The 19,628-nt window shown below is 41.4% G+C and overlaps 1 protein-coding gene across 1 annotated transcript in view; it reads left to right on the forward strand.

The window, feature by feature from the left end:
• IDO2 (indoleamine 2,3-dioxygenase 2) overlaps positions 1–19,628 on the forward strand; it is an 86,659-nt gene that overhangs the window by 34,181 nt on the left and 32,850 nt on the right. The window contains exons 3-5 of the mRNA XM_002819030.4: positions 1,194–1,289; positions 15,351–15,470; positions 18,989–19,107. Of these exons, the coding sequence (XP_002819076.3) occupies positions 1,194–1,289; positions 15,351–15,470; positions 18,989–19,107 (335 nt within the window). The remainder of the gene's footprint in view (positions 1–1,193; positions 1,290–15,350; positions 15,471–18,988; positions 19,108–19,628) is intronic.

Genomic DNA, 19,628 nt, shown 5'->3' on the forward strand with positions numbered 1-19,628 from the left:
TTAAAGGCTTCCTTATCTGATTTTATATCTTAAAATCCTACAAATTTATCTTCCTAAAATTCAAATCAAACCATGTCACCAACTTACAGAAAGGGAAAATTCATATATTCTATACACAGCACATTTCATGTAACTGTCTGGGCTCATCTTTCATCATCCTTTTGATGCAGGATTTTCTGCTCCTTAGCTCAGCGAAATCCAGTATCTTGTCTTGTGACCAGGAAGAATTAGGCAGGTGGACATAGTGAAGGGTGAGGATGATGGAATTTATTAAGCAAAAGGGGAGCTCTCTGCAAAGAGAGGGGTTTCACCAGCAGTCTCCCACCTCACAATGGAGTACCAGGACTTCCACACACAAGCTGAAAAGGCTAGGGTCCTCCCCAGCATAAGGCATGAATTCCTGGTGGTTCCACCAGTTTTCCTAGTATGCATGTGGGTGTGCCCAAGCAAACCATAGGTAGTATCAGAAAAGGCAACAGTTGATTGGTTAAAAGGCATTATTCAGAAAGAATCAATCGGGAAAGGGTGGGCCAATAGGGGAAGTTCTGCCTCTGGGTCATGGGTTTCATCTGGGACCAGGAGTCTGGTCTTTCAGCCTTCAGACTGTTTTAGGCTTGAAGGTGGGGTTTCACAGGGACCCTTCCCTATCTGCCTAGGCATCTGTCTGCCTCCTGCCTCTATCACTTTCTCTTGAGTTTTATATTTTAGCAACACTGAGTCATCTTTGTCCCAGGAAGCACGTACATCTGTTTATCTGCTGTCCCCTCTACCTTTACTACCTTCCCTTCTTCACATTTCTATCCAAAAAAGTCACTTCCCCTCCAAAAATTGGGATCAACTGTCATATTTTTATGAATATTTCCCTTTAATTCCTCACAACAGCTGATGGAATTAACTACTTCCTCTTCTTTTCAAGTTATTTGGCTCACATAGATATCAGTTATTAAACATATTTTACTGCATTGGCATATATCTGACTAACATGTTTTTCTCCCATACTAGGCAATATGCTCCTTAGTCATCTGTGTATCTGAGGTGAGCACAGGGCCTACCTAGCATATGGTGCATTCTCAATGTTCGTTCAACTGCATTGACTTGAATTCCCCTGAAGACTGAAATGTGAAAATAGCTACTCTTGGAAGCCCCTTTCCAGAGAGGTCTAAAATATTTACATGTTTCTATTTTAAATGCAGAAAGAACTTCCAGATCATTATAGGCCTTGGATGGAAATTGCCAACAAACTTCCTCAATTGATTGGTGCTCACCAGCTTCGAGCTCATGTGGACAAGGTATTCTTCTCTTCACCCCCTCATCACATTCTGTTTTCATCATCATACCACTTTTCTTTCTTAGCCTTGTGGAAGTGTGTCAATTGTCCCGGGAAACTGTTCATTACCATTGAACTTATCAGCAAAGCTATCTCCTCCTTCCTGAAAAACAGAATGACCCCTTCGTAATCTGATACATATGTTTTCCTAAGGTTTTCAGAGCCAGCACAAAACAATGCCTGACACATGCCAATAACTCACTAAATGTTTGTTTAAAGAAGAATCTGGGTGGGAATGATAAACTAACTAATGGACAAGGTATGGCCTAAGAAAGTCAACTTGGAAATTCTCAGGTTCCTCATTCCATGTACGTGCTCAGGTCTCTGTTGTTACTGAGGGGGTCTAACTTGATTTTGTCCTGGGTGTTATAGAATAGTTAAATGGAGGGAATTTCTGAATTATAAAATTGGCCATGGGTTCTACAAAACATCCAATAAGCCTGTAAATTCCACAAAAGTGTTGATTAGGCTGGTACAAAGGTAATTGCAGTTTTTGCCATTACTTTTAATGACAAAAACCACAAATGCTTTTGTACCAACCTAATAGCTATGTAACCCTGAAAAAGTTACTCAACTCTGTAATCCCATTTCCTTATTTATAAAATGAGAGAAACTCTGGTCTCACAGTATTGTTATGGGAAGTAAATGACTTTCAAAGTGGCCCTTTTGTAGTTCTTGTCCTATAATAGCATTCAGTATACATTCATTACTTCTCTGTAGTCTCTTCTCCATCTGTCTTAATCTATCAATTTGGAGTACCACATAATTGCAGAAGTCCATGAAAAGTTTTCTGCTCTCCAAAATTTCCCTTTGCTGATGGACAGTATTTAATGTCTAGAATTACAAATTCTTTTTAAAATACGCATTGAATGCTTGCTCCGTGCAAAGCACTAGAACCTTGTAAAAGATGAGTAAGGGACTGGCTTCAATGTCTATGAAGATAGCAAACTAAACAGAGTAATTTCTTTGCCTGATAGATAAAATGTTGTGTTGACATGACCAAAGAAATCCAAAAATAAGAAAAAAACTATCTGTAAACACAGAAAAATAGAGAAAAGTTCCAATGATGGAATAAAAACTTAAAGGATTTTTTTGACTGTATTAAGCAAATCATGTATAAAATCCAGAAATAAGTTTATAGGACCCATGTCAAGGATTTAACCAAAGCAGAGGGAGATCCCCATGAGTCCCCTTTTCCCATCTCGGAATAGCAGAGAAGAGAAGCAAAGGAAGCCTGGAACAGCTGGCAGGAGGGCAGGCTAGAATTCAGTTTGTGAACTAGGAGGTCCTCTGCTGTAGGCATTTACCAGGCTTTATTTGATTTAACTGCCATAAAGGAAGAGAAGGACTTGTTAAATTGGGGCTCCTCCTAGCACAGCATTGAAACCAGTCCCTATTCCTTCTTGGCCTTTTGGCTAAAATCGAGTGTGAAATCCATCACCTAACATTTGTACTGGGTTTAGGCTGGGTGCGGTCGCTCACGCCTGTAATTCTAGCACTTTGGGAGGCCAAGGCTGGCGGATTGCCTGAGCTCAGGAGTTCGAGACCAGCCTGAGCAACATGGTGAAACCATGTCTCTACTAAAAATACAAAAAATTAGCAGGGTGTGATGGCACATGCCTGTAGTCCCAGCTATTTGGGAGGCTGAGGCAGAAGAATTGCTTGAACCCAGGAGACAGAGGTTGCAGTTAGCTGAGATCACACCACTGAACTCCAGCCTGGGCCACAGAGTAAGACTCTGTCTCAAAAAACAAAACAAAACAAACAAACAAATATATGTATATATATATAAAAATACAAATTTTTACTGGGTTTAATAGTGTCTTCCTAGAAGTCATGTTCATGCATAATCTGTGAAAGTGGTCTTATTTGGAAATAGGGTGTGTGCAGATGTATTCAAGTTAAGTTGAGGTGATACTGGATTAAATTGTATATGATGAGTGTCCTTATAAGAAGAGGAAAAATTAAATACAGGGACATAGACACAAGGGAAAACATCATGTGAAGATGGAGGTAGGATTGGAATGATGTATCAACAAGCCAAGATGTGCCAAGGATTGCTGGCAGCCACCAGGAGTTAGGAGAGAGGCATGGAACAGAATGGAACAAATCCTCCCTCAGAGGCTCCAGAAGAAATCAACCCTATTGATACCTTAATTTGGGACTTCTATCTTCCATAACTGTGGCAGAGTACATTTCTGCTATTTTAAGTCATGCCGTTTGTGGTCATTAGTTATGGCAGCCCATAAAACTAACACAACACTCTTGGTCTCTATCACTCTTTTTTTTTTTTTTTTTTTTGAGATAGAGTCTCACTCTGTCTCCCAGGCTGGAGTGCAGTGGTGCGATCTTGGCTCACTGCAACCTCCAGCTCCCAGGTTCAAGCAATTCTCCTGCCTCAGCCTCCTGAGTAGCTGGGACTACAGGCACCCACCACCACACCCATATAATTTTTGTATTTGTAGTAGAGACGGGGTTTCACCATATTGGCCAGGCTGGTCTCAAACTCCTAACCTTGTGATCCACTAGCCTCAGCCTCCCAAAGCGCTGGGATTACAGGCCTGAGCCACCACGCACGGCCTCTATCCCTACTCTTAGTTGCCTGGAAAATACCTAACAAATCAAGCCCAGTTTTTAGACTTTACCACCAAAGGCTGAGACTGAAACAGGAATTGTTTGTGAGAAGCAAATACAATAGTTTCCAGAGACTGAATCAGTTAGGAATTTCCTGTGAGAAGCAAATGTAATAGTTTCCAGAACCACAGATGGAGCTATAGACAAAAACATGTGTTCTCTGGATCCTTTACTTGCTACAGACAACACAATAAGTGAATTTACAGCTTTGATCTCACAGTGCACCTAAGCCAACCACCTTGTCTTAGAATGTCTCAACATACATATCTGTATCTTGAAACAAAATATATTAATTGGCTTAGACCCATCCACTCACATTTCCTAGGAAGACATGATCAGAGGGAGCTATGCAAGAAGAAATCCAGCAGAACTCTGGAAATACAATAAGAAAATCCATATTACACACTAACCTTAACAAAACTAATGTTCATTCATGAATTTGAATAGACAAAATTACCAAATAATATGGAAAAAATGGGCAACTCAAAAAGAAGAGGGTAGCCCACTTGGCATTCAGGACCAATGGCCTCCAATAAAAAAGATGGTATTAGTGCTTGAAATATTCTATTTAGTGTATCCAGTATATTGCCTTCATAAATTAAGTGAAAGCTGATATATAAAAAGAACTATTAGAAATAAAAAACCACACACATCCCAGAACTCCTCAATATAAACTCAACAAATTCAGTAAAACATTGATTGCAAAAAATATATATAGTGACTTAGGGACTTCCTTGATAAATTTCATAAAGCATAAAGAAAAATCAAAGAGTGCAAACCATCAGAAAAATACAAATATATAAAAAAGAGAAATACAGGTGATCCAAATTCCTTTTAATGGAATCCCATAAGCAGATGGGTGGAGGAAAAGTAAAACTTCCAACATATAAGCACAAAATTTTTAGACCTTAAGAAATATTTGAGTTTTTTTATATCAGAAAGATAGTGTTGGGGTGAGGGTTGGGGAGGCACATGTAAATACTCAGATGAAATTGCAAATTTTCTAGGATAAAGAAATCTGCGTATTCATAGAAAACAAAAACGAAAAATAGTTTATTTACAGAGTAGATACATACAACTGTTTACCTGTAATGCTAAATATTAAAAACCAGTTTCTTTTCTTTTTTTTGAGACAGAGTTTCACTCTTGTCGCCCAGGCTGGAGTGCAGTGGTGCGATATTGGCTCACTGCAACTTCTGCCTCCGGGTTCAAGCAACTGTCCTGCCTCAGCTTCCCAAGTAGCTGGGATTACAGGTGCCCGCCACCACACCCAGCTAATTTTTGTATTTTTAGTAGAGACGGGGTTTCACCATGTTGGCCAGGCTGGTCTCAAACTCCTGACCTCCGGTGATCCACCCGCCTCGGTTTCCCAAAGTGCTGGGATTACAGGCATGAGCCACCGTGCTGGCCTAAAAGACAATTTCATACCTATTTGTATGGCTAATTTTTTTTAATCTGGCCATATCAAAATACTGAAGAGGATGTATAGCAATAGAGACTTTCATTCATTGCTGGTTGAAATGCAAAATGGTACAGCCAGTTTGAAAACTAGCTTGGCAGATTCTTACAAAATGAAACATAGATTTACCATACAACTCAGCAATAGCATTCCTAAGTATTTATCCAAGTAAATGGAAAATTTATGTTCCCAGAAAAAAAATCCATATGTGAATGTTTATAACAGCTTTATTCATAATCACCAAAAAAAAAAAAAAAAACTTGAAGAAAACAGGATATCCCTCAACCGGGGAATGAATAAACCAAGTTATAGTAATTGTAAATTGTGGGATAGATAGTGGAATAGTATTCAGTGATACAAATGAGCAATTAATTTGTGCAATGACAGGGATGAACCTTAAATACATTTACCTAAATGAAAGACGTCAGGCCTATATTGTATGATTCTTTTCAAATGACTTTTTAGAAAAGGCAAAACTAGAAGGATTAAATATAGCTTTATGGTTACTAGAGACAGGCAAGGAGTGGGTAGTTGACTGCAAAGGTAATATATAGGGGAATGTTTAGCATGATCGAACTGTTTTATATGGCACTCAGGTGATGGATATATGGCTCTAAGCACTGAAAAACCCATAGAATTGTATGTCACAAAGAATGGACTTTCATGTATGCAAATTTTAAAAAATAAACCAGAAAATTGGGAGAATACTAGGATGGAATGCAGACTGTGACAAATAAAACTAACTGGACTCTCAGCAAACTAACACAGGAACAGAACACCAAATACCGCATGTTCTTACTTATAAGTGGGAATTGAACAATGAGAATACATGGACACAGGGAAGGGAACATCACACACTGGGGCCTGTTGTGGGGTGGGGGCCTAGGGGAGGGAGAGCATTAGGACAAATACCTAATGCATGAGGGGCTTAAAACCTAGATGACGGGTTGACAGGTGCAGCAAACCACCATGGCACATGTATACATATGTAACAAACCTGCACGTTCTGTACATGTATCCCAGAACTTAAAGCAAAATTTTAAAAAAGTGAAAAAGAAACCTAACTGGACTACAAATGCACTATATAACCTCGATGAAGAGAGTGGGGAGTAGGGAAAGGAACGGACTTAAATTACTCCAGAAAATAGTGTTGTGTTGTGACTAGAATCTATAAGGCCTATGGTAAATGAAACTTTACAGGATCGCTATACTCTAATTGGTAAGTCAGTTTTTCACGGGGTGCGGGTGAACAGTTGTGAAACTGCTTTACATGTAGTCATACCTTTGCATTTTGCAGATATTTCAATTTTTACAAATTGAAGATTCGTGGCAACCTTGCATCAAGCAAGTCTGTCAATCCCATTTTTCCAATAGTGTGTGCGCATTTGGTGTCTGTGTGTCATATTTTGATAAGTCTCACAATAGTTAAAACTTTTTCTTTACTATTACATCTGTTACAGTAATCTGTGATCAGTGATCTTTAATGTTACTATCATAATTGTTTTGAAGAGCTGGGATTAAAGGCATGAGCCACCATGCCTGGCCGGTGGCTACATTTAAAAATAGGTGTTCAATGCAGAGAAAACCATCTTTTATTGGAAGAAGATTCCATCCAGGACTTTTTTTTTTTTTTTTTTTTTTGAGACAGAGTCTCACTCTGTCGCCAGGCTGGAGTGCAGTGGTGCGATCTCAGCTCACTGCAACCTCTGCTTCCCAGGTTCAAGTGACTCCCCTGCCTCAGCCTCCTGAGTAGCTGGGACTACAGGCACATGCCACTGTGCCCAGCTAATTTTTGCAGTTTTGGTAGAGACGGGGTTTCACCAAGTTGGCCAGGATGGTCTGTATCTCTGACCTCGTGATCCACCCCCCTTGGCCTCCCAAAGTGCTGGGATTGCAGGCGTGAGCCACTGCACCTGGCCCAGGACTTTCATAGTTAGAAAAAAGTCAATGCCTAGCTTGAAAGCACAGGCTGACTCTCTTGCTAGGGGCTAGTGCAGCTGGTGACTTTAAGTTGAAGCCAGTGCTCATTTACCATTCCCAAAATTTTAGGGCCCTTACCAGTTATGCTAAATCTACTCTGCCTGTGCTCTGTAAATGGACAATAAAGCCTGGATGATGGCATATCTATTTACAGCATGCTTTACTGAATACTTTAAGCTCACTGTTGTGACCTACTGCTCAGAAAAAAATATTCCTTTCAAAATATTACTGCTTATTAACAATGCCTCTGGTCACCCAAGAGCTCTAATGGAGATGTACAGGAAATAAATGTTGCTTTCATATCTGCTAACACATTTGTTCTGCAATCTATGGATCAAGGGGTCATTTTGGCTTTCAAGTCTTATTATTTAAGAACTATGCTTTGTAAGGCTATTCCTGACACAGATAGTGATCCCTCTGAAGAATCTGGGCAAAGTCAAATGGAAACCTGGAAAGGATTCACTATTCTAGATACTATTAAAAGCATTCATGATTCATGGAGAACGTCAAAATAAAAACATTAATAGGAGTTTGCAAGAAGTCAACCCTCATGGATGACTTTGAGGGGTTCAAGACTTCAGTGGAGGAAGTCACTGCAGATGTGGTAGAAATAGTATGAGAACTAAAATTGGAAGTGGAATCTGATTTTGTAACTGTGTTGCTGTAATCTTATGATTGAACTTTTCTTTTCTTTTTTTTTTGAGACAGAGTTTTGCTCTTATTGCCCAAGCTGGAGTGCAGTGGTGCAATCTTGGCTCACTGCAGGCTCTGCATCCCAGGTTCAAGCAATTCTCCTGCCTCAGCCTCCTGAGTTCCTAGGATTATAGGTGCCTGCCACCACACCCACCTAATTTTTTGTATTTTTAGTAGAGATGGGGTTTTGCCATGTTGGTCAGGCTGGTCTCAAACTCCTGGCCTCAGGTGATCCACCCACCTTGGCCTCCCAAAGTGCTGGGATTACAGTGTGAGCCAACACCCTGACTGCATGATTGAACTTTAAGAGATAAGTTGCTTCTTATGGAGCAAAGAAAGTAGTTGCACAACACAGAATTTACTTGTGGTGAAAATACCGTGTTTGAACTGCTGTTGAAATGTTGTTGAACATTGTTGAAATGATAAAAAAAAAAAAGAATGTTCCATAAACATAGTTGATAAAGCATCAGCAGGGTTTGAGAGGATTAACTGCAATTTTAAAAGAAGTTCTACTGGGAGCCGAGCGCGGTGGCTCACGTCAGCACTTTGGGAGGCCGAGGCAGGTGGATCACTTTGAGACCAGCCTGGCCAACATGATGAAACACCACTACCTCTACTAAAAATACAAAAATTAGCTGGGCATGGTGGCAGGCTCCTGTGATCCCAGCTACTTGGGAGGCTGAAGCACGACAACTGCTTTAACCTGGGAGGCAGAGGTTGCAGTGAGTCAGGATCTCACCACTGCATTCCAGCCTGGGTAACAGAGCAAGATTCCATCTCAAAAAAAAAAAATAAAATGTTCAACTGGGGAAAAAATGCTAACAAACAGATTGCATGCATGCAACGGACAAATCTTTTGTGAAAGAAAGAGTCAATTGATGTGGCAAACCGCCTTGTTATCTTAAGCCACCCCAACCTTCAGCAACCAACATCCTGAACAGTAAGTAGACATCAGCATCAAAGCAGGGCTCTCCACCAGCAAAGAGATTATGACTCACTGAAGGCTCAGATGATCATTAGCATATTTTAGCAATAAAGTACTTTATAGTTAAGGTATAAAGTACTTTATAATGTACATTGTTTTTCTAGACATAATGCTATTGCACACTTTATAGTGTGAACATAACTTTTACATGCACTGGGAAGCCAAGAAATGTGTGTGATTTGCTTTATTGGGATAGTCACTTTATTGTGGTGATCTGGAATTGAGCCGTGACTATCTCCAAGGTATGCCTGTACACACTTGGGTTGAACAATAAGTAAATAGATGGTGGATGATGTTTCACTGTGAGTGAGGGAAGTTATAGATTAGCAAGGGGTAGGAGGGAAAGTTAGAATTAATAGGTGCTATTGGATTAGAGTTGGAGACATCAATATGAAGTCATGTTTTGTTTAATATTTATAAATATATAAGAATGTATAATACTACTTACATATGCCTATATAATGAGTTATATGTATGTATATACACACACACACGTTTCCTAGATCTATCCACTGCAAGGATCTAGAATTAGTGACATCCCAGTAGCAATGAGCAAACCCACTGCCGAGATAAATACCCTTCTCCAATAACAGGAGCCTGGTCTTCTTGAAGAAATAGCTGATAATTTCGTTTCCTTAGGAAAGGAAAATATAAGTATGTAAGAAACACTGTGAAACAATGAAATCAGTAAATTTTATGGTCATTATAATCATTGATAATGTGACTGTGAAATAAGAAAATAATTTATAAAATATTGCAATAGCATTCTAATTGTGCATTGTGTGTAGGTATATATTCTTGTGACCAAGTTGTGTTAAAATGATACAGCTAAACTCCATATTTCTTTTTAACAAAACTTGGGACATAGTGGAGTGAGAGTTGTAAAACGAAAATCATGGGTTTTCTTGTTTTTCGTTTTTTTTTTTTTTTTTTTTCTGAGATGGAGTCTCGCCCTGTCTCCTAGGCTGGAGTGTAGTGGCACAATCTCAGCTCACTGCAACCTCTGCCTCCCGGGTTCAAGCGATTCTCCTGCTTCAGCCTCCCGAGTAGCTGGTATTACAGGCTCCTGCCACCATGCCCAGCTAATTTTTTATATTTTTGGTACAGACTGGGTTTCACCAAAATCAGGCTGGTCTTGAACTCCTGACCTCAAGTGATCCACCCACCTTGGCCTCTCAAAGTGCTGGGATTACATGTGTGAGACACTGTGCCCAGCCAAAATAATGTTTGTATTGGTGTGCTATGCCAGATTATAAAACAAATGAACCAGAAAAATAATATATAGTTAATAGCAAAGTAAGATTTGTTCTATCAGTTATCATGACATGTTATAAAACCATAGAAATTCTGACCAGATGGCATCAGGGCAGCAATAAACAAGGGAACCAAAAACTTAATAGAGGACCTACATACAGACCTATGTGTGTATGGAATACACACTAAACATATGACAGGGGTGAAATGTTGGGAACACGATGGTAGTAACATGAATAGTAATCCGTACATAGAGTTTGCACATAGCAAAATGATTAACTGGCTCTGCTCTTTTCACCACAAACAAAAATAAATTCACTCAAGATGGATACAAACTTAAATGTCAAAATCAAAAATGTTTCATCTGTTGGAAGAAAATGTAGGAGAATATCTTTATGTACTGGCATGAAGGAAGAATTTTCTAGGGCCAGGCATGGTGGCTCACGCCTGTAATCCCAGCACTTTGGGAGGCCAAGGTGGGTGGATCACCTGAGATCAGGAGTTTGAGATCATCCTGGCCAACATGGTGAAACTGCATCTCTGCTGAAAATACACAGAATTGGCTGGGCGCCGTGGATCACGCCTGAAATCCCAGTACTTTGGGAGGCCCATGTGGGCAGATCGATCACAAAGTCAAGAGACTGAGACCATCCTGGCCAATATGGTGAAAACTCGTCTCTACTAAAAAATACAAAAATTAGCTGGGTGTGCTGGCACGCACCTGTAGTCCCATCTACTTGGGAGGCTGAGGCAGGAGAATAGCTTGAACCCGGGAGGCAGAGGTTGCAATGAACCGAGATTGCACAACTGCACTCCAGCCTGGTGACAGAGCAAAACTCCGTCTAAAAACAAAACAAAACAAAAAACCCCCCACAAAATTAGCTGGGTGTGGTGGCGTGTGCCTGTAATCTCAGCTACTGAGGAGGCTGAGGCAGGAGAATCACTTGAACCCAGGAGGCAGAGGTTGCAGTGAGCCGAGATCGTGCCATCGTGCCACTGCACTCCAGCCTGGGAAACGGAGAGAGACTCCGTCTCAAAAAAAAAAAAAAAAAAAAAAGATTTTTCTAATAAGGCAAAACATTGGAGTATTTTTTTTTTTTTTTTTTTTTTTTTTTTTTTGTGCGACAGAGTCTCACTCTGTCGCCCAGGCTGGAGTGCATTGTCGCGATCTTGGCTCACTGCAAGCTCCGCCTCCTGAGTTCACACCATTCAACATTGGAGTATTTTTATGACATACTTGATATCCTTAAAACAGGACCTCTGTTCATCAAAATAGACCAAAAGACAATGAAAAGCCAAGCCACAAACTGAGAGAAGATACTGTCACACATATACATGAAAAGAAGATTTGTATCCTGAATATATAAAATCCTGTAAATTGATTGGAAAAACAACCAAATAAAAAACAATGTTCAACAGACATTTTGTGGAAAAGAAGACACAAGTTCCCAATATATCATCTGAAAAATGCAAACTATCATTAATAGTCAAGAAAATGAAAGTTAAAATCATAATGGGATAGCATTTTATAACCATACAACTGAAAAATGCTTGAAGTCTGGCATGAACAGGTATTGGCAGGAATATAAAACACCTGAATCTTTTATTCACTGTGGGTACAACCTCTCTCAAAAACTGCTTGTCATTATCCGGCAATGCTGAAGATATACATCCTATTAATTAAGAACTTCCTTCTTGTGTATATAAATACCTTAGAGCTTCCTAGGCCTGTGTACCCTGAAAGGTATGAAAGTATTGTTTATCATAGCAGAAAAACATAAAATAACTGTGAAAATAAATAAACTGCAGATGCATCCAGTAATGATGAATGTCAAAGCCATAATGTTGATGAGAAAAGGAAATCATAGAATATCCTGTATTCAGTATGATTCTATTATGTTAAGTTCAAAAGCATTCAAACTAAATAGTCAATATATTTTGAGATGGTGCCTCACTTTGTCCCCCAGGATGGAGTGCAGTGGGACCATCCTGGCTCACTGCAACCTCCACCTCCCAGGTTCAGGCTATTCCCCTGCCTCAGCCTCCCAAGTAGCTGGGACTACAGGTGCGCACTGCCACGCCTGGCTAATTTTTGTATTTTTATAGAGATGGGGTTTCACCGTGTTGGCCGCTTGTCTCAAACTCCTGACCTCAAGTGATCTGCCCGTCTCAGCCTCCCAAAATGCTGGGATTACAGGTGTGAGTCACCATGTCTGGCCAATAATATATTGTTCAGTGATCGTACATATATGAATTTTGAAGGATATATAAATAGCGAGGAAATAACAAATACAAAATTCAACAAATAGATACTCTTGAGGAGCAAGCAGGATATTACAATCAATGAGAGTTACACAGAGGGTTGCAAAAATTTTGGTCAAGTTCTATTTCTTAAGCTGAGTGATGAGTAAATAAGTGTTTACTTATGTCTACTCTTTAGGTTGTAAATAGATATTACATGTGTTTAATTTATATTCATGGTGTATAAATTCATGAAATGCTTCTAATAAATAGGAAGTTATAAGATGCATTTCAAAGTGTTCAGCAGAAAATAGTGCAAACATGTTGCCCTGAATCATGTTGCAGATTCTAAAGAAATGTTCACAATGGTTCCAAGAAGCTCCTCAAACTGCATTTTTGCTTTTAGAGGGAAAATCACATATTTGGCCCTCCCAAACTGAGGCCAGAGACTGTCAAAATGTTAGTTGAGTAGCATTAAGAAAAGCATTGAAGGTAGAGTACCTTTCCATTGTGATGGAAACCCACAAATTAGTATTTCTGTTTTTAGTCCGACATTATTTCTACTAATTCATAGACTTTTAATACACCTGTCATCAGGGACAAATAATTTTGTGCTCATGTCCTCAAAGTCATTTACAATTCACAACAAATTGACTTAGAAATAAAATGTGATTAATATTTTTTATTTATTTGTGAGAAAGGTATTAATAATTTTCTAACAGTGTATCTTTCAAATGTGTCTAGACATAATAAAAATAATTATATAACACTCAAAATAAATTATTAAACAATGAACTAAAAAAAATTTTAGAACATTTATATGAAAGATTAAGATCCATAATATAAAATGTATTCTATGAAATCAGTAAGATGAATGATTGATGGGGAAAGATGGGCAAATAATATAAGTAGTTAAGACAGTGAAAGATATTTGAATTGATGATAAACAGGCAAAAATGCTCAATCTCAAGAATAAACCAAAAATGCCAATGAAAACAATGAACTATCTGGTTTCGGATAAAAGAGTGTCAATAACTTTAAAATGTACTTCATAAATAACTGCTGTTATAATGCTCACCTGGTTCCTGTTAAAAAGCAACATCTCAAGGCCCGGCATGATGACTTATGCCTGTAAGCCCCAGCACTTTGGGAGGCCAAGGCGGGAGGATTGTTCCAACTCAGAAGTTTGAGTTTGAGACTAGCCTGGGCAACATAGTGAGACCCCATCCCTACAAACAATTTTAAAATTAGCCAGATGCAGTGGCACGTGCCTGTAGTCCCAGGTACTCAGGAGGCTGAGGCAGAAGGATTGCTTGAGCCCAGAAGTTCAAAGCTGCAGTGAGCTATGATTGCTGTACTGCACTCCAGCCAGGGTAACAGAGCAAGATCCTGTTTCTAAAACAAAACAAAACGAAACAAAACAAGTAACATCTCAACGGTACTCCCTCCTTCCAGCTGTGCCTGCCCTGCAAGCCTAGGGCACATTCTAGTTGTGATTCTGAAAGCCAATTTTATTTTTATTTTTAATTTTTGTGGGCACATAGTCAGTGTATACATTTATGGGGTACATGAGATATTTTGATACAGGCATGCAACATGTAATAATCACATCAGAGTAAACGGGGTGTTCGTCACCTCAAGCATTTATCCTTTCTCTGTGTTACAAACAATCCAATTACACTTTCAGTTATTTTTAAATGTACGATGTTATTGTATCCTCCTGTTGTTCTATCAAACACCAGCTCTTATTCATTCTATCTAGCTGTATTTTCGAACCCTTGGGCATGGTGAATGAGAGCTCATTTTTGGGAGGAAGAAGTGCGCAGTCTGGCTATGGGGAGGACAGTGGGTGAAGGACCAGCCTGAGGATACCCCAGCCTCAACCCCGGGCCTGCGCTGGAGGAGCCCCAGCTCCGCGCTCACGTGGCGGTGCCTGGAGATTAAAAGGATACCCAAAACACCTCCTGCCGCCCTCCTTTCTGGCGCTTCGGACCCGGGAGGGGACCACCCGGGAAGATCCAGATCAGGCTGTGTCTAGAGCCAGGGAGTGGGCTGGGGCGGGGGAAAGAGGCGAGCAGAGGGGACGCGCCTGGAAGCCGAATTCAGAGGCCGCTGCTGTCAGGCAGGGCAGCCCCGGGCAGCACGGAGAAACTGCTGATACTTGTTTACGAAGTGTTGCTTTCAACCATGATACCGCCTTTATCATGCTGTATCTTCCCCATTATGGCAACAGGGCTATAGGCATGGAGGGCGGGGATGGAGGGGGTGTGAAAAGCCCCAGGCAGCGTCAGGGGTTGTGTTCCTGCTCCTGTTTGATAGAGAGAGGAACACCCACCGCACAGGGCTGTTGCAGGGTCAGCGATAGCAAGCAGGCCACAGTGTTTGGATAAGACAGGCTTGTAAAAGTTGCCATGCAAGACCCCTAGGAAATAAGTCCGCTCAGTCCTGGGAGTTAAGTGTCCTACAACATTCCAGCCAAGCAGTGGCTTCAGGCATGGAGACAGACGGGAGGCTGCCACAGCCATGGGGACAAACTGTGGGCTCGGGTGGGCGGTTAAGTTCTTCCTGAGCAAAGTCATGTGGACCACTTCCTATACTGCAGGGTCCTGGGTCTGGGGATAAATGGGTGTGTGTGAGGGCTCTTTGTACCTTCATTAAAATATAACCCATTGCCTTCCACCCAAAGGTCCCTTCACATCCCAGGTCCCCGGCCCCTGTTCCCTCTCCTGTCCCCGTTCCCATCCCTCCTCTGACGGCATTTGGACTTTCATGAACAGATGCCCCTGCTGAGCTGCCAGTTCCTGAAGGGTCACCGGGAGCAGCGCCTGGCCCACCTGGTCCTGAGCTTCCTCACCATGGGTTATGTCTGGCAGGAAGGAGAGGCGCAGCCTGCAGAGGTGAGGGCAGAGAGCAGCTTCTCCTGTTACCTGGCAGGTTGGCTGCGCCCGGAGTAATGGGCTCCCTGCTTGGTTCTACCCTGTTTTCCTGGAAAATGGGTACTTTCTTCTTCTCGATGGGCATCAGTTTAAGCAACGATGAAGGGCTCATTTATTATTTTTTATTTTTTTTATTTTTTTTTATTTTATTTTGAGCCAGTCTCACTCTGTCACTCAGGCTGGAGTGCAGTGGGGTGATCTTGGCTCACTGCAACCTCCCCTTCCAGGTTCAAGCAATTCTCCTGCCTCAGCCTTTCTTGTAGCTGGGACTATAGGCACCCACCACCACACCTGGCTAATTTTTGTATTTTTATAGAGATGGGTTTCACCATGTTGCCCAGGCTGGTCTCAAACTCTTGACCTCAGGTAATCTGCCTGCCTGGGCCTCCCAGAGTGCTGGGATTATAGGGGTGAGCCACTGAGCTCAGCCTGAAGGGCCATTTAAATGAAGGATTTTTTTATTTTTATTTTTCTGACTAAGAGCTAATTTACTTTTTAAACTGATAGCTATTTCTTTCTTTTATAAGCTTTTGAATTTTGTTTGTTTGTTTGTTTGTTTTTTGGCATCCTCTTCCAAGAATGTTTGAAGAGTTGCATTTGAAGGCAGATTGCTTTTTAGCTTTAAAACAGGGTCGCACCCTGTTGCCCAGGCTGGAGTGCAGTGGTGCGATCATAGCTCACTGCAGCCTCAACTCCTCCTGGGCTCAAGCGACCCTCCCACCTCAGCCTCCTGAGAAGCTGGGGCTACCAGCACGTACCGCCACACCCAGCTAATTGTTAAAAAGTTTTTTGTAGAGATGAGGGTCTTGCTGTTTTGCCCAGGCTGGTCTTAAACTCCTGGCCTCAAGTGATCCTCCTGCCTTTGCCTCCCGTGCTGGGATTACAGGTGTGAGCCACCATGCCGGGGCCTGAAGACAGACTCTGAGAATTCATAAAAACCTCACAGCATTTTGTACTCTTATGTATGTAAATTATCTAGGTTGCTCTTCATAATCCTATAAAGTAACGAGAGCCATACCAGGCCCATTTTACAACTGAGAAGCACAGACACTTATTTCCTTAATCAAGGTCAGACAGCAAATTAGTGGAAAAGCCAAGGCCAGAACCCAGGTCTTCTGATTTTACAAGTGCAGCCTTCTTTCCCCAGGGGACACATTGACATTTACAACACTCATCTTTATTTTTTTTAATACTGCTTTCTATCCAGCCAATTATTAGTCTGTCTTTTAATAATTCATCCAAATTTCTTCTGAATCATTGCATAACTTTGTACAGTTTCCACCCACAGTGTCAGTTACTTTTATTTTTAAAAGTAACTTTTTAAAAGTTACTGTTATTTTTAAAAGTGTGCCTTCCCCAGAAATCAGGGAGTTACCCATGTCCTAGAACTCCACGGTGAAGAGAACAGCCTGTGCCCATCATGTTCGCCTGATTGATCCTACCTCTTGTCTCTCAGGGAAACACAGGAGACTCAGGGAAGAGGAAAAGTGTAGAGTCACTGCAGCCTTGTTATTTGTCAGTGCATCTCTTTTCTTTTTCTTTTTTTTTTTTTGATACAGAGTTTCACTCTTGTCACCCAGGCTAGAGTACAGTGGCGTGATCTCCGCTCACTGCAACCTCGGCTTCCTGGGTCCAAGGGATTCTCCTGCCTCAGCCTCCTGAGTGGCTGGGATTACAGACACCTGCCACCACGGCCAGCTAATTTTTTTTGTATTTTTAGTAGAGACGGGGTTTCACCATGTTGGCCAGGCTGATCTCGAACTCTTGACCTCAGGTGATCCACCCACCTGAGCCTCCCAAAGTGCTGCGATTACAGGCATGGGCCCCAGCACCCGGTCAGTGCATTGCATTTTTTTTTTTTTGAGACGGAGTCACACTCTGTCGCCCAGGCTGGAATACAGTGGCACGATCTTGGCTCACTGCAAGCTCCGCCTCCCAGGTTCACGCCAGTCTCCTGTCTCAGCCTCCCAAGCAACTGGGACTACAGGCGCCCACCACAACGCCTGGCTAATTTTTGTATTTTTAGTAGAGACGGGGTTTTACCATGTTAGCCAGGATTGTCTCAATCTCCTGACCTCGTGATCCGCCCGCCTCCCAAAGTGCTGGGATTACAGGCGTGAGCCACTGCGCCCGGCCTGCATTTTTAAAACAGTGTGTCTGATGCCGAAAAGTTTGAAGTCTAGGCACGTCCCAGTGGGTCCTCTTTATACCATCCCCTCCGCAAACCATTATCTTAAATTGGGGTTTGCGGGAGAGAAGAGTGATAGGGGAAGGAAGTCTCCACCTCCCAGCTGTGCCCTGGTAGTTCCAGGAGACCTGGAGGCTCCCCACACCCACCACCCTGCCTCAGATCACCTTTCACTTTCTTTGTTTCTCCTCCCTTGACTTTTCAGCTCAGAAAGTACCCAGCTTTCCAATGCCTTCTGAGGAAAGTTTACCCGAGGTTCACACTGCAAAACGCTTTAAAGCTCTTTATTGTTTTCCACCCAAGAAAACGTTCAAGGGAAAAATGAAGGCAAAAGCAGGGCGTTCTTAATGGATATTTTATCTTAAGGAGAAATGAAAATGGAGATGGAAGAGGGGGCACAAGGATGGGGTTTGAATCTAGACTCATTCAGCCTTTACCTCCAATAGAGAACCTCATGCAGCTTTTCTGGACTTGTGGCCGATAAAGCGCCATGGAGGGTTCCTTGGATAAGAAAGGGCGAAGGGGGTTTGTCCTGTGGTGGCTTACTTGAAGGTATTACTGGGTTGGACTTATAGAGTGAGAGACAGAGTCAGTTTCCCCACAGGCTGATGCTGTCTATCCTCATGCTTTTCTGGGGGCACTGAGGTCTCCCAGGCTCATACCTAGGTGCACACACAGGTTTCTGCATCTAGCTTTGTATCTCTATCAGTTGGTCAATCAATAAATCTATCTATCATCTGTCTATCGATCTATCATCTATCTATATAGCTAGCTATCATCTCTCTATCGTCTATCTATGTATCTATCATCTCTCTGTCTATATATGTGTATATATATACGTATATATATATACACACATGTATATACGTATATATGTGTGTATATATATACGTATATATATATATTTCTATCCACCTATCTACTTACCTGTCTATCAAAATTGTTTTCCATTGATAATCTTCTCGGGCCCCAGTTTATGTTTAATTGTTTTGGTAATGCCTTTCTTTGCACAGCCAGTTTGCAGAGGTTATTTTATATTCTATATGTATGTGTGGTCCAGCATTGTAATTTTCACATATATTGCACCGTGTACTCATAAGCAGTATTTTCACTGGGTCATTAACAGAAAGATATGTGTGCGGCATATGAACGCGCATCACTCAGGTAATTCAAGCTTGGTTCCCAGGTCATTTCTGTACCACAGGATTGCTGGAATAAAAGACAACCATGGTTATTTCCTCTGCGGCAAGCTTTCTAGAATATGCTATTTGTCTGGATTTATATCTGAAAGGTCCTGCCAAGGAATCTTGCCCTTCCATTTGTCGAAGTCTCCAGGAACTTGGGGCTCCCTCCTATCCTGGTCCACTCAGACTTGGTGCTGACGAACTGGACTAAAAAAGATCCAGATGGGTAAGGAAGGAAGAGAATGCTTTGAATTTCCACAACTTTTCCCCCAGGAAACGCCCAGGCTTTTTTTATAATTAGGGATGTTCATATTTATGGTTTGCTTTATGGTTCCAAAGAAGGGGTGAGCTTGACCAAAAATTCAAATATCACAGGCCCCAGAAGTTTCCTCTTAATCCATTCTGAACACATTGGCTCAGACCATTTTGTCTTGTTTGTTTCCACATCACGTGTGAATTTCTCAACCTGACCTTCAGGCTCCTGCAAAATCAGCTTTTATTTGTTCTTTCTCTTCAAACTGTTTATTCCCTAAGATGCCCTCTATTCATATCAGGTTAAAACCAGTTGGCTTTGATAAGTAATCATTATATAATGATCAGAAGAGAATGATTATGGATGAATTCAGAGCAGATGCTCCAGGTGGGTTGGATTGAGAATTTGATTAATAATTCCATCTATTCCACCAAAGTCACATCATTCCTTTGACAGCTGGGCTGGGAATAGGGGCATTTGTCTACAGAAGGAAT

This window comes from Pongo abelii, chromosome 7 (assembly GCF_028885655.2).
Source record: "Pongo abelii isolate AG06213 chromosome 7, NHGRI_mPonAbe1-v2.0_pri, whole genome shotgun sequence".
NCBI classification, from domain to species: Eukaryota; Metazoa; Chordata; class Mammalia; order Primates; family Hominidae; genus Pongo; species Pongo abelii.